Here is a 21,434-nt window from a genome sequence, read left to right as displayed (position 1 = left end):
TGTAGCCCCTCGTCTCTACGTCCACATTATCTGTTCATTAATGACATATTGTGGACAGGACAACGTTATAAAAAAAAAAAGAACGTTATGTAGCAAGTCTGGTATTTCAGTTCAGCCTTGGCTTGGCAATGCCAGACAAATTCAGGCGTAGTTACGACAAGTTAGTTTAGTAGCTAGCTAGCGACTGAAAGCAGTCAACCCTTGGGACGTATCCACAATTCCGACGTCCATACCCTAACCATTTTAAACGTCAACTACGTCCCAAGGATACCGAATAGCACAGACCGTCATGCGTGCATAATGTGTTTCCGGGTATGTTGCAGGTGATTACCGGTTTTTGAAACGTCGATGGTAAGTTTTCGATATTTTATACTGTTTTGAACATATTTTCTGCCGTTTTGTTTTGGAACTGTGTCTTTTCATCACAATGATGTCTTTCATACCAAGCGGTGCAAATGGTGGGAGGATGTTAGTTCTGTTCATTGTAGTCTCGTAACCAACGTCACCATAACCAAATAGCTAGCTAACGTGACAACTGCTAATGGCTATCTATTCTTCCGCTAGCATTGATTCTAATAGCTAGCTAACCCAAATAGCTATTTTTGCTCTATTTGTCTGCGGTATCTTGGTAGTTGTTTTGGATTTTATATGTGACCTTTATTTGAATTAGTTTTGTCTTCTCTGGCTTTGCATACCGTTATGGTGGTCGTGAAGGGTTGTTAGCTTGTTTGCTAACGTTAACTAACTACGTTAGTAACTGCGATGCAACCAAGACTTTTGACACTTCATTGTGCAGCTCAATGTCAAAGCGCTCTTGGTTGCATCGAAAATAACTAACTAACTACTATGTTAGCAACCTAGCTAGCAACCAAAATGAGTGAAGTATTTTTTTATTGAACCTTTATTTAACTACGGTAGCATAACTAACTAGGCTGTATAATAATGCTACTATCACTTATTATATCGTCCCCTACCAAATAATATCTGAACGCCGTCACTTAAAATAATCCCAACAGACAGAGGAGCATTAACGTTACCTAACTACTATAGAAGTTAATTGATTGACGTTGGTTGATTGTAGCTAACGTTAGCCAGTAAGTTACCACATGTGTGAATTACCATATTATAGCCAGCCAGCAGACTGTCAAGCCAGCTAGCTACCTAGATGATTTAACTTGACAAAATATAACGTTAGCTATAATATGATTAACTCACCGTCTCTGACAATAGCAGACTGTCAGTCAAGCATCGTCATCGTTCATGTCAGTGGCTCGACTCGGTTGAAACGTCTTGTCCAGCTCAGCATGGTGTATTGGTGATTGCATTACTATCTGGGTGCATTGATTCAGGATATACCCATGTGAAACACTGTTAAAAGTCTGTGTAAAGCTAATGATGATGATGTAATCTATTTAAACATAATCTCATTACCAGGTCCTATAAATGGGAAGACATAACGGTTTTGGAAAGCCCTGCTGAAGTGAAGTTTTTTGCTTGAATTACTCTCGAACCCCACTGGATGTGAGCACTCATCTGTATTGTTATGCAAAGTATTGGAAGTGTGAACCTAAGAGTGTACTTTAGAAGTCATTGTTCAAGAAAACATTTTGGAGAACCTTAAGTCCCTATGGCTTCATGAATGCATAGAGCCCCAGAAATTAGTGAAGTACTGCTGGATAACCGAATTTCAGGGAGAGGGCCAGGGACTCAAGACATGGAGGTCGACGGAGAGGTACTCAAACCTACAAATGATGCACTTCTAGAAAGGGAGGAGAGGATTGAGGTTGGGGACAATGGGATGGAGAGGACCTCTGAGGTCCTATCGCCACTGGAGGCCCTGGCTCCCTCGGACAGTCTTGACATTCAGGATCATGCCACATCAGGTCCTGTGATGACAGACCATGGCCATACAGAGAAGATCCCAGGGGGAGTTGATTTAGAGCCCCCTATAGACTGGTTTGAACCCCTGGAGGATGACAATTATGAAGATGACACACAGGGCTTGGACATGGGCCTTGCTATGGGGGAGCGACACATAAATAGCAGAGGGGATGCTGAAGAGGAGAGTGTTGCAGGGAGCGAAAGGAGCGGAAGCGTGGCAGGCAGTGAGAGGAACATCAAGAACAACAACAACCTGTATGTTGAGTGATATGTGACACTTGATTTGACTAGCATTGACTGCTGTTCTAGTAATGTTTATTATAGGGTAATAGTGACACAGACTCAGAACATTTTACAAAACACATTTACTTGAAGAACAGTGCAGATGCCAAGTTTGGTAACAGAATGAAGGCACAAACAGCACAAACTGTCATTCTGTTACCAAACTTAATCTGTACTGTTCTTCAAGTAAATGTTAAAATGTTCAGTGGAAATTGTTAAAAGTTGTCCTTGTGTTTTTTATAGTTGTAGGGTTTGTTTAGCTTTGCAATCATTGGGTTTTGTTTCACATATACTATCGTTCAAAAGTTTGGTCACTTAGAAATGCCCTTGTTTTTGAAAGAAAAGTACAAATTTTGTCCATTAAAATAACATCAAATTGATCAGAAATACAGTGGAGACATTGTTAATGTTGTAAATGACTTGTAGCTGGAAACGGCAGATTTTTATATAGAATATCTACATAGGTGTACAGAGGCCCATTATCTGCAACCATCACTCCTGTGTTCCAATGGTATGCTGTGTTAGCTAATCCAAGTTGATCATTTTAAAAAGGCTAATTGATCATTAGAAAACCATTTTGCAATTATGTTAGCACAGCTGAAAACTGTTCTGATTTAAAGAAGCAATAAAACTGTCCATCTTTAGACTAGTTGAGAATCTGGAGCATCAGCATTTGTGGGTTCGATTACAGGCTCAAAATGGCCAGAAACAAAGAACTTTCTTCTGAAACTCGTCAGTCTATTCTTGTTCTGAGAAATGAAGGCTATTCCTTGCGAGAAATTTCCAAGAAACTGAAGATCTCGTACTACGCTGTGTACTACTTCCTTCACAGAACAACGCAAACTGGCTCTAACCAGAATAGAAAGAGGAGTGGGAGCCCCCGGTGCACAACTGAGCAAGAGAACAAGTACATTCGATTGTATAGTTTGAGAAACAGATGCTTCACAAGTCCTCAACTGGCAGCTTCATTAAACAGTACCCGCAAAACATCAGTCTCAACATCCACAGTTATGTTAGCCTTTTTAAAATGATCAACTTGGATTAGCTAACACAGCATGCCATTGGAACACAGGAGTGATGGTTGCAGATAATGGGCCTCTGTACACCTATGTAGATATTCTATATAAAAATCTGCCGTTTCCAGCTACAATAGTAATTTACAACATTAACAATGGCTACACTGTATTTCTGATCAATATGATGTTATTTTCATGGACCAAAAATTTGCTTTAATTTAAAAAACAAGGATATTTCTAAGTGACCCCAAACTTTTGAAAGTGGTGTACATTTAAATGGAAAAATCTGAATCTCTGTTACCGTTGCCCTATAACAACATGTCAGGATTTCACAGGCCCAGACTAAATCAATACAGAAGTTGGATAATTTACTCTCCAACATAGAAGTAGCCTACATTTTAAAGAATAATTTTTCTGTGTGTGTGAAATAGGCCCCAAATGTTCTTTCTTGTAGCAAATATGTAGCCAGTCAAACTATACAAAAAGTAGCCAGTTATTGTGCTTTCCAGTTATATTTTATGCTCTTATGATGACAATACTTTGACATTTAGTTTTTATTTTATGCCAGGTTTTCTGTTTATAGGCGGAAGAAAAGAGTGAAAACTGAAGAGGGCTGGGAGGACTGCCCGGCACTTGGAGAGGGGTGGAAGCGCAAGGCGGTTGTTCGTCGCTCGGGTTCTAGTGTTGGCCAGAGTGACGTTTATTACATGAGGTAAAAACATTCTGGCAAAACTCTATACATTTTTAGACCAATGGCCAGTTTATATTTTTAACAACTAATATTGTCTTATGACGTAAGGTTCATTGTTATTTATTAAGGGTCACTTGCTGTACCTATTGTGTGAATATACCACACAATGTGGTAGAAACAATTAACCTAATAATACAGGCTCACTGCACATGCATTTTATTTCAGTATTATATGCTTTTAGGTGACTTTAAACCATTGATTCCACTAATGGGTCACACTATCTTTCTTCCCTTCTCTGTTCCCCGAAGTCCGAGTAATGAGCGTGTGAGAAGTAGGGTTGAGCTTTCCAAAGTCCTGGCAGATACTCTGGACATGACAATGTTTGATTACAAAGCAGGGGTGTTCAGGGGTGCTGGACAACCCAAGACACTGCGCCTGAGAAAGGTTATAAAAGAAAAAAGCTCCCTGCATTTACACTTGAAATGATAACTTTTCTTTACCTTCACTAATTTCAATGTGTTTTCTAACAACTTCCATCTCGTCTCTTCCAACCCATGGTCTGTTAGAAGATACGGAAGGATCATTCTACCTCAGTGGACTGTGGCTTTTCCTCAGAGTCCAGCTCCATGGGCACACCAAGCAGAGACCCCCAACTCCAACATATCACTCCCCCAAGACCAAACACCTCTCTCACACAGATAAGCTCAGCCTCTGTCGCTCATGATGTGGAAGGTATGAAGCACGGTGCAACTAAACTGCCCTGGAGCCCTGTGTCAGCGCTTTCAGTCTCCATCAATGGGAAGGCTGGTTCAGAGCCCTCCTTTTGGTGAGTCAAATGCTCCTATATTATCTCGTAATTTTATCACTGAGAATTGAACATCTTCAATCTAACTACATGTGATCTAAAATGTAATGTACATAATCCCTGAAAGTAATTATTTATCATGAGAGGACGATAAAGAGTAACTAGTTATTCTGCATACTCACCTTTCTGGTCATTTAAAAAAAAAATTTTTTTGCTGAGGTGTAATCACTTTTAAGGGTTGAAGTACAAATAAGATTAAAATATGAAATATTGTATGACTTATTTCCTATTCAACAAAACTATGAATAAGGCTTGAAATGACTTGTATGCTTTCTAAATATGGTATAATCAAATTATAAAACCACTAACTATAATATTTCACCTTCCTTATAACTGTAAATATATATTTGTATGTTTAGTGTTAGAGAAAATGTCCATATTTTCTGAAGGGCTCTCTTGATCAAAACTTCAGCCCCCACCGCTGTGAAAGTCACAAAGAGCTCTAGCCTGGCTTCCCGAACTCGTTAGGAACTCACCTTTCACTTCATATTAATTATGTCCATCTATGACAGTGGTCACAAACCTATCCTTAGTCAAGATCACTTTCGCAATAGAAAAGCAAGCCGAGATCTACCACTCAGATAATTTAAATAATGTTTAAAAAAAATAATATATATATATATATATACCTTAATAAAAACAGTTGTGTAGGAATGAGGTTTGTGCAATAGACCTAATACATTATCACAGCATATTGGCTATATTCCAGGCCTACCAATGTTGTTATATTCCTCAATATTTAAATAGACACAATGATATTAATAATTAAAACACAAGGCTATCAATACACTTGGCTACTATACATTACAGTGGAAGTAGGGAGATGCACATTTTGTTTTGTAATAGATTTTTATAAAAACAGTGACATTGCGGATAAAAACTTAAACATGAATTCACTCTTTGCTGTATTCTTTTACAGTCTCTCAGTGGTCATGGTTTTAAAAGTTATTAAATCTTACGTAGGCTAGTATAAAACTTGGTGCCAGGGTTGTGGAAGCTCTGTAGGCATGGTGATTTGAGCTATCCGATTGGCCAGTGCAGTAGGCACACTCAATTTAGCCAGAGATCTCCCGGTCCACCGATTAGGCAGAGTTAGTCTTTTCAGCCAAATTTTAATGGTTCAAAATAGGAAGACTTTGCTTACCCGGTGCACAGGGCTTCTGACTCAAGTGCACCTTCTGCCAACAGCGCAACACGATAAAGAAATAATAAGTGCGCAAGCTTTTGTCGTTGACTTTTCTACAGAGATGTTTGGTGATCTTCATGCCTTGAAGATCAACCAGTGACAAAGTTTTCTGTTTAAAATCGATGAATTATTTTAGATTAATGGCTATAAATTGATCTATGAATGTTCTATAGCGATGAACCACTCTCCTGCTGCGTTATGATGTAAGGCTTGCAGGCATGTGCGTTGTCAATGGCTGTGATGTAGGGTTCAGCCCGGAGCTGATGGACGGTCGGAAGAGCGAATGAAATGGTAGGAGGGACATCCCAGCTGCAAGTGGTTTCAGATTTCACATCCTACTTCACACAGGCTAAAACAATATACAATTGTGTCTGTGGGAAACAGGGCTATCGCCCAATGCAAGCCATTTCGATCTACGCTGTCCACAGATTTATTACAAATGTATGTCGGTTGGAACTGGTACCAGAACCAAACAGGGGACTTTACATCTAAGAGGTTTTTTAAGTTTAACACATTTTAATACGTAATCATGGTTTAGGCTATATGTCAGCTTGAGTGTAAAAAAAAAAAAATATATATATATATATATATACAGCTTTTGTACGTTAAATAAGCAAAGAATACATGGGAGTGATTGTGATGTTACGCCCTTTGAACCTTAGGTAACTTGCTTCAATACTCTTTATTTCAGCGTCTGTACCATTTGTGATAATTCATACACAGGCTTTGAGTATGAAAGACAGATGAAGAATCCCTGTTGCCCCAAATGCAGGGGTATGTCATCTTATTTAATGTCAATCTAATGAAAGGAAAGCCATTACACAAATGCCTTACTGTTTATGAAGGTTCCATTTGAGATTGTGTTAACAGTATCTCTCATTTCTTTAGGCAAGAATCCAGTTTATCAAAGATTCAGGAAGGTAAACAAGTGTTCCTCAACTAACTACTCCCATCATTTCTGTTTTTAACACACTTTCATGCTCCTTATAGTTTGTGTTTTGGACTTTTTCCCTTTACTTAATTCAGTTTAACATAGTTAAACAATGATTAATCAACATGGGTCTGAATGGAGGGGAATACTCTAAATTTCCTTATCTTTTATAGTGGATTCCTTGTGCTAACTGTAAGGCTTGCCTTACCACAGAGGATTGTGGGAGCTGTGCTAACTGCAAAAAAGCGCTGAACCCTGACTCCAGAAAACCTGTCAGCTGTCGGAAACGCAAATGTTTATGTCCGATCCGCAAGGTACAGACTCAGATCACATTTGTCTTTTATTTGTCACATGTGCCGAAAACAACCGGTGTAGACTTTACCCTGAAATGCTTGCTTACGAGCCTTTCCCAACGAAGCAGAGTTTTTTTTTAAATAAGAAAAATAGTAACACGGAGTAAAATGCACAAGAACTAAGCCATTATACAAGGAGTATCAGTACCAGATCAATGTGCAGAGGTACGAGGTATTGTAGGTAGCTATGTTTACTGAACAAGAATATAAATTCAACATGTAACAATTACAAAGATTTTACTGAGTAACAGTTCATATAAGGAAATCAGTCAATTGAAATAAAGTAATTAGGCCCTACTCTATGGATTTCACATGACTAAAAATACAGATATGCATCTGTTGGTCACAGATACCTTTAAAAAAAATGGTAGGCGTGTGGATCAGAAAACCAGTCACTATCTGGTGTAACTTCCATTTGCCTCATGCAGCGCGACACCTCCTTTGCATAGAGTTGATCAGGCTGTTCATTGTGGCCTGTGGAATGTTGTCCCACTCCTCTTCAGAAGCTGTGCGAAGTTGCTGGACAAGAGCGGGAACTGGAACACTCTGGATCGACGTGTACGACAGCGTATCCCAAATATGCTCAAAGAGCGACATGTCTGGTGAGTATGCAGGCCGTGGAAGAACTGGGACATTCTCAGCATCCAGGAATTGTGTATATATCCTTGCGACATGGGGCCATGCATAATCATGCTGAAACATGAAGGTATAGCGGCGGATGAATGACACGACTATGGGCCTCAGGATCTCGTCACGTTATTTCTGTGCATTCAAATTGTCATCGATAAAATGAAATTGTGTTCGTTGTCCGTAGCTTATGCTTGCCCATACCATAACCCCACTGCCACCATGGGACACTGTTCACAACGTTGACATCAGCAAACCGCTCGTCCACATGACGCCATACACGTGGTCTGCGGTTGTGAGGCCGGTTAGACGTACTGCCAAATTCTCTAAAATGTTGGAGGCGGCTTATGGTAGAGAAATTAACATTCAATTCTCTGGCAACAGCTCTGCTGGACATTCCTGCAGTCAGCATGCAAATTGCACGCTCCTTCAACTTCAGACATCTGTGACATTGTGCTGTGACAAAACTGCACATTTTAGTGGCCTTTTATTGTCCCCAGCACAGGTTGCACTTGTGTAATGAGTATGCTGTTTAATCAGCTTCTTGAAATGCCACACCTGTCAGGTGGATGGATTATCTTGGCGAAAGAGAAATGCTCCTTAACAGTGATGTAACCACATTTGTTCACTGAATTTAAGAGAAGCTTTTTGTGCGTATGGAACATTTCTGGGACCCAAGTTTTAATTGTTGGACATCAAAGACTATAAAAATACCAGTAAATTAGCACCAAGTGATTTTAATTTTGGAAATCTGTTCCAAAGTATTCCCACGCATAATAGAGAGATACACAGTACCAGTCAAAAGTTTGGACACACCTACTCATTCAAGGGTTTTTCTTTATTTTTACTATTTTCTACATTGTAAAATAATGGTGAAGACATCAAAATGATGAAATAACGCATATGGAATCATGTAGTAACCAAAATAGTGTTAAACAAATCTTAATATATTTTAGATTCTTCAAAGTAGCCACCCTTTGCCTTGATGAAAGCTTTGCACACTCTTGGCATTCCCTCAACCAGCTTCACCTGGAATGTTTTTCCAACAGTCTTGAAGGAGTTCCCACATATGCTGAGCACTTGTTGGCTGCTTTTCACTCTGGTCCAACTCATCCCTAACCATCTCAATTGGGTTGAGTTCGGGTGATTTTGGAGGCCGGGTTATCTGATGCAGCACTCCATTACTGTCACTGTCGTGTCGTCAGCAAACTTGATGGTGTTGGAGTCGTGTGTGGCCACACAGTTGTGGATTAAAAGGGAGTACAAGAGGGGACTAAGCACACACCTCTGAGATGCCCCCTTGTCTAAGGTCAGTGTGGTGGAGTTTTAGTTGCCTACCTTCACCACCTGGGTACGGCCAGTCAGGAAGTCCAGGATCCAGTTGCATCTCTCTGATAGGAGACTCTCTCGAACGAACCTCCTCCATCTTATTCTCGAGTGACTGGACATTTCACAGTAGAATGGAGGGGAGTGCCGGTCAATTTTTCTCTTCGTCTTAGTCTCGCCAAGATACCGGCCTGTCTGTCGTGTCTACGCCTGCGGTGTTTTAGTAGCTCATTTAAACAAAGGAATGGTGTCCTGTATGAACAAGGGAACAGCTGAGTCTAAGTTAAAGACAGAAGAAAAGACGGACAATGAATGAAGAAATAAGTGATCCTATTTTGATTGTTTTGTTTTATTTGTTTTGTATTTCAGCACAAACCCGAAAGTCCCCAAAAGTTGGATCCCCATCCCATGACGAATTTCAAGGTAATTGACTAGAATCCTATTACCAAGTGTATTCGACGCCAGGTCAGCGGAGTCAATCACCACCTTCCGGAAACACCTGAAACACCACCTCTTTAAGGAATACCTAGGATAGGATAAAGTAATCCTTCTAACCCCCCCCCCCCCCCCCCCCCCCTTAAAAGAGTTAGATGCACTATTGTAACGTGGTTGTTCCACTGGATATCATAAGGTGAATGCACCAACTTGTAAGTCGCTCTGGATAAGAGCGTCTGCTAAATGACTTAAATGTAAATGTATTCTAATGTCTTTCAAAGTAAATAACAAATCTGAATGCATGTATATGAAAAATGCTGAGGCTATTGAGTATCTATTCCGCTTACTCAATTTAAGAGCAGCATTTCCCGCAGTTTATTTGTAATGTTCTCCTCACGTCTCCATGAAAAGCTCCCATAACTGAATATAAATATTTTTTTGGGGCAGATTGACAGCGGAGAATTGCAGGTAACAATACCCAGCCATCTCTAATAATACTCCTCCAATCCTGACCTCATTGTTAATTGAATATGCAATGGAAACAATGAATGTAATTGAATAAAGACCCAAGGAGAGGGCAGAACAGATCTTACTCTTTATTCCCACAGAACTCCACTCCTCAATACAGTGACCCCGAAGACTTCTCTGTGAATGTCGATATAGATGATGACGATGAAGAGTTTGATGGTGATGATGCTGACTATGAGGTAAGCTCTGCTTCAAGAAATAAGTCCTACCCCACTTCTATCTAGGAGTTCCCTCTGCTGGCCCATTATACCCCCCCCCCCCCCCAAATATAAAAACCATGCTCTCCCTAGGGAGGTCTCCATCTGAAGTTGGTCACAGTTTGGGCCAACAAGCTCCTTTATCTGTCCATTGGATATCTAGACAGTGACATGTATTAGTTCAGATATATATATATTTTTCTTAATATCAGTTTTTTTTTTTTTGTCTTTCAGGCTTGGATAAGGAAACGTAAGCGACGCTCCTGTGGGAAGTGTGAAGCTTGTAATAGTAGGATGGACTGTGGCACTTGTGATTTCTGCATAGACAAACCGAAGTTTGGAGGCAGCAATAAGAAGAGACAGAAGTGCCGTCTGCGGCAGTGCCAGAAACAGGCCATGGTAAGGGTTGATTACTCACATATGTTGAGATGATTGTCAATCATATCAGCATTTGAGGGTGACAAACATTTTGGCAAATCCTTTTGTGAATTAGTCCTTGTAATTAAGCAATGGCCATACTCATTGTTATGTTATGAATGGACTCCTAACAATGTTTTCAATGGTGCTCTTATGTGTATGTATGTGTTTGACAGAGACACTTGTTGCCCTTTCAGTTGGGTCAGACTGATTTTGGGTCCGAAGAGGGGTGGGTGCAGCTTGGCAGGCCTAGACCTCACTTTACATACAGTCGCAAGACTACCCCAAAGAAAAGTAAAACACCGCAGCGGGAAGTGGACCTGGAGTTCACTGATGATATAGACGAGCCTCTGCAGGTAGAAGATGATCACTCCATGGAAACAGTGAGTTCTGCTATGTGGAGATAGCCTTTCCCTATTTTGTTGTTGTCCCACGTCATCGTCACATTATTGTGATTGTCTTGAGTACAGGATTCCATGCAAATACTGATACATACACTACATGACCAAAAGTATGTGGACACCGGCTCGTCGAACATCTCATTCCAAGATCCTGGGCATTAATATCGAGTTGGTCCCCTCCCTTTGCTGCTCATGTTGGAACATTGCTGCAGGGACTTGCTTCCATTCAGCCACAAACGCATTAGTGAGGTCGGGCACTGATGTTGGGCGATTAGGCCTGGCTCGCAGTCGGCATTCCAATTCATCCTGAAGGTGTTCGATGGAGTTGAGGTCAGGGCTCTGTGCGGGCCAGTCAAGTTCTTCCACACTGATCTCGAAAATCGATTTCTGTATGGATCTCGCTTTATGCACAGGGGCATTGTCATGCTGAAACGGGAAAGGGCCTTCCCCAAACTCTTGCCACAAAGTTGGAAGCACAGAATTGTCTAAAATGTCATTGTATGCTGTGGGGTTAAGATTTCCCTTCATTGGAACTAAGGAGCCTAGCCCATACCATGAAAAACAACCCCAGACCATTATTCCTCCACCAAACTTTACAGTTGGCACTATGCATTGGGGCAGGTAGCATTCTCCTGGCATCCGCCAAACTCAGATTTGTCTGTCGGACTGCCAGATAGTGAAGTGTGATTCATCACTCCAGAAAACACATTTCCACTGCTCCAGAGTCCAATGGCGGTGAGCTTGACACCATTCCAGCCGATGCTTGGCATTGTCCATGGTGATCTTAGGATCTTAGGCATCCTATAACGGTGCCACTTTGAATGTCACTAACCTCTTCAGTAAGGCCATTCTACTGACAATGTTTGTCTATGGAGATTGCATGGCGGTGTTGTCATTTTTTATATTTACGCCTGTCAGCAACAGGTGTGGATAAATTAGCTGAATCCACTAATTTGGAAGCGTGTCCACATACTTTTGTATATATTTATATAGTGTACATTAAACTGAATTATACCAAAGTTTTTAAAATCATGTGCTCCCACTTTCTTCTCACTGTCTTATGTCTGTTATTGTCGTAGGCACATTGGCGCCCTATGCTTCCCAGCAGTAGCATACCCCAGGATGAGAACTTCAGAAACCAGCTACCGACAGTCCAGGTTAGTATCAAATTGAATTTAAGCTTTTGTTTAGGTTTACTTTTGTGGCATTCACCTTTCGGTGCTAAGTTATTTTTTACTTAGTATTCCAATACACAATCATTTCAACAGATTTCTCATATTTTACAGGTGCATAAAGAGACGATGGAAATTGTCAAAAAGAATGCGCTTATGGAGCGTGTCCCGCATATCCTCAACCATTTAAGTTCTCCAGCAGTGAGTCACCCTCCTCTTTACTTTATTGAAATTCTCTTAAGCATGCAATGTTTTACACTGCAGTATAATAAAATCACAATCCAGGAGAGGTTAGCTCTAGTAATTGTTTGACCTATGGCTAGTGTGCTCTTCAGTGTTTAACTTTTAACATTTTAGACTGGAGTATGGTGTATTTCTCTTTCTTATTGCCCAGTATTGCACACTGTTCAAACCGGCGGATCCCCCAGTGCAATATGGTGGACCTCCAGGTGAGAATACGTCCTTGGCAGCCCCAGATGGACAGAGTGGAATGAACGGAGGAAGGCTAAGTGTGGAGAAGGATGTAGAAATGCCGTCTGGAGAGCCTGAAGTAGAGGAGGTCACACCTATGGTAAGTGACCACTTCCTGCTTTGGTGCATAGGTACACTTTACAGCATTGTAACCAATATTTAAGGCTAATAATTACCTTTTTGTTTGACTACAGGAAGTTCTGTATTAGTTATTATGCTTGGATTTAAAATGTTAAGATATTCTATTAGAAATACATGTGCAAGTAAATCTCTAACTGGAGTAAGAGTGGAGTGGAATTGATTCCAACTGCATTTTGTTACCCCTATTATGTTCTCTGTAGATCACTCAGATCTTCAGTTTGGCTGACAGTGCAGGAACAAGTGGGATTGACCAGGACCATGAACTGCTAAAGCTACTGGAGTCCCTGCGCAGCTCTGCACTCCCCACACTCTGGTTTGCCATAATGGTGGAGGGTCCGACGCTACAGCTACTGCAGTGCTCCAAGCTCTCCCACATGGTGGACACAACTGTCCAGATTGATCTAGGCTTCTGCTATCAGATCTGTGTACAGGGCCAGCAGCTGCTCCTCACCCACCCACTGTATGAAGCTCACCCATCTGGCCTGACCTCTGTGCCCCAGGTAGTGAACCTGCTGCTAGATCTGGAGAAGTACAATGTGTGCCAGGGGGTCCCGAACAAGGAGCAGCCATTCAGCCAGGCTCCAATCATCATTGAGCGGGCATCGACCTGTGACTTTCTGGTACTTAAAGAAACAGAGCACTGTCCGAAGTGTAAGGCCTTATCCTGTAGCTATTAAGAACATTTGGTGCCGCAGGAGAAAACGAAGAAATGGCCACAGTACACACAGCATCACACCTCTGCTCTCACAAAACATCTCAAGTCTTTGCTGGGGATGGACAACCAGAACTGGTTTACACACTTACCACTGGACTTTGCAATTAAATGTAAGACATTTTGAAACGGGATGTTTTATTGCCCTTTTCGTAAGTATATCTTACAAATAAATGTACAAATCATTATGGTTTAAAGCCTGCTTTTTTGCAATAGCTTTTCAGGTTTATTGAGGCACTAGTACAGAATACAGATATTATAGCTTTCAGCCGCTCTCTGACACCCAATGTGAACCGTGTGTTCTGTTTATTTTTCTCTTGTTTAGTGCTCAGTGTGGAAGGTCACAGTGCATCCACATTTCCTCATGTAGATAGATAATAAGTGGTTTATCTTGGTAACGTAAGCAACCTTCAACCTTGACCATAAGCACATGAACATTGTTCGATTAGATCATTGATTTATAAATTAATCAATATGTAAAACCAATGTCCCACATGAAGACCTAAATGGATGGGATTATCACATTCTGTCAACCGTTGGCTGATCTAACCCAATGTTGTTGTTTTGAGAGCAGGGCTTCCAGAACCTCTTCTAGAGGGTGAGACAGTCATAATCCTTATAAGCGTCATCTTCCCATTGCCATTGTCAATCATCATCTGAAGAGAACCACAGCCAAACGGCTTGCTTGATTTGAATTACTCTGTCGGTAGCATGTTATATCTTTCACTGCTCATGGAGATTCTGTTAAGTATCTACAGTGAGGTTGCTCTATTCAGATAGACACATCTGAAAAATACAGATGTGCTCAAATTGAAGCATTAGTACTTAGTTCTCTTTAAAGCTGTTTTCTAAAACATTTATTTTACATGAAATTAAAATCTGCATTTGAAAAAAGTAAACACTGAAATGATTCTGTTATGACCTGTGAGTTCTATTCCTATGGTTCTGGTCCTTCTTTTTACAGTCTATGCTCTGGTTAGTGTGTTCTTTCTACTTTACACTGCTATGCCATTGAGTTTCTTTATAAGGTTTGGTATCATGGAGAAATATGCGTTTGTAAAATGAGCAAATTCTGCTGATTTTTAATAAAGCCTATTTTTCCAAATTAAGTGGTGGTTTACGATGTAAATATGGGAAGTATTTTAGCCAAACAAATGGCTGTGATTCATTAAATTAATTTATATTGTATAAAAGGCAAGCACATTTTTTCAACAACAAAAAATAATTCAGGATAGGATTTTTAAATATGAGGATACAACAGGAGGCAGTGAATGACCATACTGAAAGAAACTACCTCGGTCTTCTAGCTATAGGCTATTTGGTTATTTTATAAGGCTGAAGCGCGTTACTAATTTATATATTAGGTGTGACCATGGTTTGTGAATTGAGCAAACGGTAATGCAGGACGACACGAGCGCCTTGGACATGTATTCTTGCAAAACGCAGGTATTTATTTAATTCTAAAACATGAGTTAAATTGTAATTGTGTGACATGAAGCATGCTATTAAAAACATATATCTTATCCAAGTAGGACAACCTTTCCCGTGAAAACAGATTTCACGTTTGTTTGAGATGCGCAGCGCAAGGCATCGACGCAAGGGAGGATGGGGGTTGTAGACGCGCGAGAAAAGGGCAGCTGATGAATTTCAATTGTAATATGGAGCCACATTGGATACGCAGAAGAACAATATCTGGAAATTATAGCGAATGGGCAATTGCTAGGCTACATTGTAACATTTTATTCAAAGAACATAATCTCGAGGCTTTGATCGGGCAGTCTCCCGTGGCTTTACAACATTGAACAGCACCATGGAGACCTCACCACACATCAGTCATATTCTCAGGGATGGGATTCTATAGGCTCTATGAACTCTTCGTTGTAACATTATAGGGACGTGTACATCACGGAAAATATTGTAGCCACAATACATGAGTTCATGGCACGTCTTCGTTAATTTGCGATTTCAAATCTTCATCACTGGGTTCCTTTTCAGGCAAGTAACCTTCTGCAATATAATTTTGTAGAATTACTTTACAGCCAAAACGTGCATTCAAAGTCTGTCCTGACGCAATAAAGAAATGCAATGCATGCCTTCATCAACCCTACTGTTGGTGTCCATCTGTGTAGGCTATTGCTGTTTTAGCCTGTTTAATTGAATGGTAGTGATGGCCATATGTCTCTCGCTGTTAGAATTACAATTTTTAATCAGTAATATATATTTTTTATAATTATACTATTTGACAACCTCACTACTGACACGGTAATGTATTTGTTGCCTTCCCACTGCGTTCTAATCCTGTCTCACATGAAAAACTAAAACATCTGTCTATTTGGGGTTGTGATTACTACTGGTTGTAGCATACCGTACATTTTGACATTTCATCATGACACATTGATGACTTCCCATATCGTGTTGAACACTAAATTGCCAGGAGATTTCAAGATTTTTTTCTGAATACTGCAAAATTGTATGTTTGTAGTATTTTCTGACATACGTGTATCATCTCCTCGAGCTGTTGCTGCATACATGCATAGGATGATATGGAACATACATATACATACAGTAAGTACACAGGGCCCATCAATAGTTAATGCAGTTACAACGTAGAATTTTTACTGCTTGTTTTCCAAAGCAATTTCTTTGTAATCTGTCCCTTTTAGTGTCTAAGACTATCCTACAGATTTAACTTTTAAGATGGTTACTTTGTTTATCATTTCAGCTTTAACAGTGGAGTTATTAGAGATGATGTCTGTAAGGTGTGCATGTTCCCACACTCATTTAACCAGTGCTGGTATTAACACTTATGAACACATTCTTGAACAAGGATATCTAGAGCTGCCAGGATCTGAGGGACTTGTCCAAATCTGTCCTGGACAGTGCCTCAGGGTAATTCACTGCTGTTGCTTTGGTCTGTCTGAGAAACACTGCTGTTCTCAGAAAGGGATTTTCTACGTTGTTGCCAATGCAGTGTTACATTTTTGGTACGGATCACTTTAGAAGTGATCTTTTTTGCATGGTCTTTGAGTTCATTATGCATGACAATTAGAGGATGTTACAGAACGTGAAGTAAACAATTGTCAGAAAGTCAGTGGATGGCAGACAGTAAACCTTTTTGAGTGCTTGTCTATAGGGGTATGGTTTGTGCACACTATTTTCTTGAAGCCCAAGTTAACTAGAGCCAGTCATTCATTTGATGTATGAATTACAGGTTGGTTTGGCCTTCATGTCATTGTTAAATCGGTAGAATGATTATTCTACTTGTCTATAAAGCATTCTATGTACAGTCAATTCCACTTCACGGCGTGGAAAGGGAGTTTTCAGACACAGGTGGAAACAAACATAATTGTCTGTTACGCCAACGAGACACCGTGTCCATGCCATTTATGTCCAACTGACACGGACTGATAGGATTCGAGCAACTTGCTTGATGTTCCATGAAAGTACTTATAAGCTGCTGGACATAAGGATCTACTCAAGGATCTCCTTGGGTCACACCCAAACTGACCCAGTCTCAGTTGGATAGGTGAAAGTGCACAAAGTGGTATACCTTGTATCATACACATTGTGATGTGTCAAGATTTTTTTGAACCAATATCAAGCGCTGGCGATTACGAGGACAACATTTTTCACTTCAAGGCCTTCTTTGGATTATTTTTTTTTAACTGTGCGTTGTTAAAGGGCTCGTAAGCAAGCATTTCACGGTAAAGTCTATACCCGATGTATTTGGTGCATGTGACATAACATTTGATTTGGAATACATAGAGATCCCTTCATGTATTATGGATCATGGGAAAACAGTATATTAATTATCTCCCTGGACATAGGGACACGTTCCATACTCTTCTACTTTGAACCTACCAGATATCTAGTAGGGGGAGGAATCACTGGATTGCTTTCTCCTGTACAGTTGTTTCAGATCGACATAGGGGAGCGAGCCATCAAGGGCAGAGGGAAGGGTTTCAAAATGGGAATACTGGGCTTGCCATAGGATTAGCCCCCATGTGCTAAACTACCCAGGGCTGTGCTGATAAGCATGTTATGATCAGTAGTTCAGGGAGGTACAAAGAGTGAGAAGAGATCATATTGGAATGTCACCTGACCCTCCAACCCTCCATAAACCCTCCACAGGATCCAGCTGATGGCTGGCTGTTCAGGTGCAGCTTGTTGAATGAGGCAGACAGACCAGACCATAATACATCCCGAGGACTGTATTTACTAACAAAATGGCTTCCCTCCTTCTGCTGACTAAAAACATGACTTTTAGTGCACCAATTAGCTCTTTTTGACTTCATGTCTTTTATGATCTTCATTCTTTAGATTAGGAAATAATTATATTGTAGTGATACAGGGAGAACAGCTAGAGCCAGAACAAGCATATGCCTACTTTCTCTTGGAGCCCCTTGACTCACCTATCTCGGGCAAAACCAACATTGGACATTTTGAGGGGTAAGCAAATTAAAATGACTATAGAATTAACTAAATGGTAAACTTATTTTTGGCCAAAATGCATATGCTAAGATATGTATTTCAAACTCATTTTCAATTGAAGTTCCTTCCCAGTTGTGGGCATTTCCTCAGTTCTCTTGTTAACTTTCTATCCTCCACCCCTTATGTTATGGTAATGGTTTAGTCTCCCTAACTGTCCTCTGGGAATAGTGCATACATTACTACACTATTATTATCAGAATTAAGTCAGGTGAAGAAAGTAACGTGAACGAACACAGAGAAAATGTGGCACAGCTACAGAAGAGAGCTGGTATTTTAAAGACATCTGTGTGATACAGGAATGCTTACTTATGAGAGAGATCTCGTCTAAAAAAAGGATGCTGGTCAGAGAATGTTACTTTAAAAAATTGGTTACTTATTAGTGTATATGTAGCATATCTGTTGAAGTGAGTTTGTGTCATTTAACAGTTCATGACAGAAGCAGCCAGCAGCTGTGTAAATAATGGTTGTAGCCACTACCAGGAGTGACTGTGTCACTGGATCCTACCCTGTCTGTCTGCACTGGAGCCGAGGTCACATTTCAGCTGCTGTTCTGTGTCTGCTTCTAGCATCAACATCATAATAGTATCAAGGTATCGGGTTGCTATGAATAACAAAGGATTTCCCTTTGGCAATGACATACAGAAGTAGCCTATATCACATTATTTAAAGTAGTATGCACTAAATATGCAAATTAATAGGTATTTGGACAGACAATTTGTTAACTGAGCTGTGTATGGGTTTTTGCCTGACCTGCAGTGGTGGGGCTATACAGCTTGTGAATATTATCATATAATAAGCTAAGTTTGTAAGGATACGTGGTGTTGTGAGAGTGAACATGGTAGAGAGAGAGAGAGAGGCCTGCCCTACCCTGCAGCCTTGACCTTGTGTCCATCCCCCTGGAATTAAATATTAAACTCCTGGCTGGTTTGCATGCTGCACAGGGGCTGCCTGCCTGCGCTCACAGTACAGTTCATGTTTTAATACGCATGTTTCCCTCCACAGCTCATCTTTATCACCATAACCATTGTCTAACTCCTAGCATCTTCCTTTGTTTTGTCCTATATATTTCCTGTAGCCTATAGCCAGGGTTTTTCCTTACCTATATTACCTTTATTACCTTACCTTTATTCCCCCCCCCCAAAAATGTACCTCCCCAATTTCGTGGTATCCAATTGGTAGGTATAGTCTTGTCTCATCGCTGCAACTCTCGTACGGACTCAGGAGAGGCGAAGGTCGAGAGCCGTGCGTCCTCCGAAACACAACCCAACCAAGCCGCACTGCTTCTTGGCACAATGCCCATTTAACCCGGAAGTCAGCCACACCAATGTGTCGGAGGAAACACTGTACACCTGGCGAACGTGTCAGGTCAGCGTGTACTGCGCCCGGTCCGCCACAGGAGTCGCTAGTGCGCGATGGGACAACTGTCTAAAAAGTATACAAAAGTACCAGAGAGTACCATGTCATTGAGAAAACAGAAAGGTGTCATTGTATTTTTTCGCAAACATTCTTTCTGAATTTAAAAGTATTTGTATTTATTATGGATCCCCATTAGCTGCTGCTAAGGCAAACTAGTAATCATCTAGTTTTTCAAAATCTGTATCTGTAATCTGATTACAATATTTTAGCTTGTAACATCAAATCAAATTGTATTTGTCACATGCGCCGAATACAACAGGTGTAGACCTTACAGTGAAATGCTTACTTAACCAACAATGCAGTTTTAAGAAAATACCTAAAAAAACAGAACAAAAAAACAAGTAAGAGAGAAGAATAACAAATATTAAAGAGCAGCAGTAAATAACAATAGCGGGGCTATATACAGGGGGTACCGGGACAGAGTCAATGTCAATGTGCGGGGGCACCGGTGTCGAGGTAATTGAGGTAATATGTACTTGTAGGTAGAGTTATTAAAGTGACTATGCATAGATAATAACAGAGAGTAGCAGCAGCGTTCTGGGGGGGGAATGCAAATAGTCTGGGTAGCCATTTGATTAGCTATTCAGGAGTCTTATGGCTTGGGGTAGAAGCTATTTAGCCTCTTGGACCTATTTAGCCTCTTGGACCTAGACTTGGCGCTCCGGTACCGCTTGCCGAGAACAGTCTATGACTAGGGTGGCTGAAGTCCTTGACAATTTTTAGGGCCTTCCTCTGACTCCGCCTGGTATATAGGTCCTGGATGGCAGGAAGCTTGGCCCCAATGATGTACTGGGCTGTACGCACTACCCTCTGTAGTGCCTTGCGGTCGGAGGCCGAGCAGTTGCCATACCAGGCAGGGATGCAACCCGTCAGGATTCTCTGAGGACCCATGCCAAGTTAACAAACAGATCACTGACCATTTCGAATCCCACCGTACCTTCTCCGCTGTGCAATCCGGGTTTCCGAGCTGGTCATGGGTGCAGCTCAGCCACGCTCAAGGTACTAAACGATATCATAACCGCCGTCGATAAAAGACAGTACTGTGCAGCCGTCTTCATCAACCTGGCCAAGGCTTTCGACTCTGTCAATCACCGTATTCTTATCGGCAGACTCAACAGCCTTGGTTTCTCAAATGACTGCCTCGCCTGGTTCACCAACTACTTCTCAGATAGAGTTCAGTGTGTCAAATCGGAGGGCCTGTTGTCCGGACCTCTGGCAGTCTATGGGGGTGACACAGGTTCAATTCTTGTGCCAACTCTTTTCTCTGTATATATCAACGATGTCGCTCTTTCTGCGGGTGATTCCCTGATCCACCTCTACGCAGACGACACCATTCTGTATACATCTGGCCCTTCTTTGGTCACTGTGTTAACAAACCTACAAACAAGCTTCAATGCCATACAACACTCCTTCCGTGGCCTCCAAATGCTCTGAAACGCTAGTAAAACTAAATGCATGCTTTTCAACCGATCGCTGCCCACACCGCCCGCACGACTAGCATCACTACTCTGGACGGTTCTGACTTAGAATATGTGTACAACTACAAATACCTAGGTGTCTGGCTAGACTGTAAACTCTCCTTCCAGACTCACATTAAACATCTCCAATCCAAAATTAAATCTAGAATCGGCTTCCTATTTCACAACAAAGCCTCCTTCACTCATGCTGCCAAACATACCCTCGTAAAACGGACTATCCACTGATCCTCGACTTCGGCGATGTCATTTACAAAATAGCCTCCAAAACTCTACTCAGCAAATTGGATGCAGTCTATCACAGTGCCATCCGTTTTGTCAGCAAAGCCGATTCATACCACCCACCACTGCGACTTGTATGCTCTCGTCGGCTGGCCCTTGCTTCATACTCGTCGCCAAACCCACTGGCTCCAGGTCATC

General features: G+C 41.1%; 2 protein-coding genes across 15 annotated transcripts in view; both read left to right on the top strand.

Annotated features, from left to right (window-relative positions):
- The first annotated feature begins 217 nt into the window (after window positions 1–217).
- On the top strand, window positions 218–14,741 carry mbd1b (methyl-CpG binding domain protein 1b). 10 transcript variants are annotated; one of them, XM_071370373.1, is made up of 18 exons: window positions 218–351; window positions 1,435–2,136; window positions 3,763–3,891; window positions 4,179–4,314; window positions 4,437–4,696; window positions 6,613–6,695; window positions 6,810–6,841; window positions 7,026–7,166; window positions 7,712–7,807; window positions 9,528–9,581; window positions 10,041–10,061; window positions 10,202–10,300; window positions 10,553–10,717; window positions 10,912–11,118; window positions 12,216–12,293; window positions 12,423–12,509; window positions 12,703–12,879; window positions 13,121–14,741. In XM_071370373.1, exons 2-18 carry the CDS (start codon window positions 1,640–1,642, stop codon window positions 13,595–13,597), a joined length of 2,739 nt encoding a protein of 912 aa, XP_071226474.1. In that variant the 5' UTR covers window positions 218–351; window positions 1,435–1,639; the 3' UTR covers window positions 13,598–14,741. The 10 variants fall into 10 exon arrangements, with proteins under 10 accessions (XP_071226474.1, XP_071226466.1, XP_071226459.1 ...); XM_071370365.1 differs by having other exon boundaries at window positions 7,709–7,807; XM_071370358.1 differs by having other exon boundaries at window positions 3,748–3,891; window positions 4,440–4,696; window positions 7,709–7,807.
- Window positions 14,742–14,868: 127 nt separating this feature from the next.
- The window catches only part of ccdc120b (coiled-coil domain containing 120b), a 28,568-nt gene continuing 22,002 nt past the window's right edge, over window positions 14,869–21,434 (top strand). For 4 of the 5 annotated variants that reach the window (XM_071370466.1, XM_071370475.1, XM_071370493.1 and 1 more), the window contains exon 1: window positions 15,225–15,627. The gene's annotated coding sequence lies outside the window, so the exon portion shown is untranslated. Of the gene's footprint in view, window positions 15,079–15,224; window positions 15,628–21,434 lie in introns of those variants that run through there. The other variant, XM_071370482.1, reaches the window with a different exon arrangement.

The sequence above is a fragment of the Salvelinus alpinus genome, chromosome 2 (assembly GCF_045679555.1).
Source record: "Salvelinus alpinus chromosome 2, SLU_Salpinus.1, whole genome shotgun sequence".
NCBI lineage: Eukaryota > Metazoa > Chordata > Actinopteri > Salmoniformes > Salmonidae > Salvelinus > Salvelinus alpinus.
Note: the sequence above shows the minus strand (reverse complement) of the source record. Positions and strands in the feature narration are given on the sequence as shown.

What these genes read in the sequence shown, in the direction of transcription:
- mbd1b (XM_071370351.1), top strand. Translation starts at nt 1,640, where the DNA reads ATGCATAGAGCCCCAGAAATTAGTGAAGTACTGCTGGATAACCGAATT. An exon ending in ATCCCATGACGAATTTCAAG is followed by an intron (nt 9,582 to 10,040) that starts GTAATTGACTAG and finishes TTTTTGGGGCAG; the next exon opens with ATTGACAGCGGAGAATTGCA. An exon ending in TAGAGGAGGTCACACCTATG is followed by an intron (nt 12,880 to 13,120) that starts GTAAGTGACCAC and finishes TGTTCTCTGTAG; the next exon opens with ATCACTCAGATCTTCAGTTT.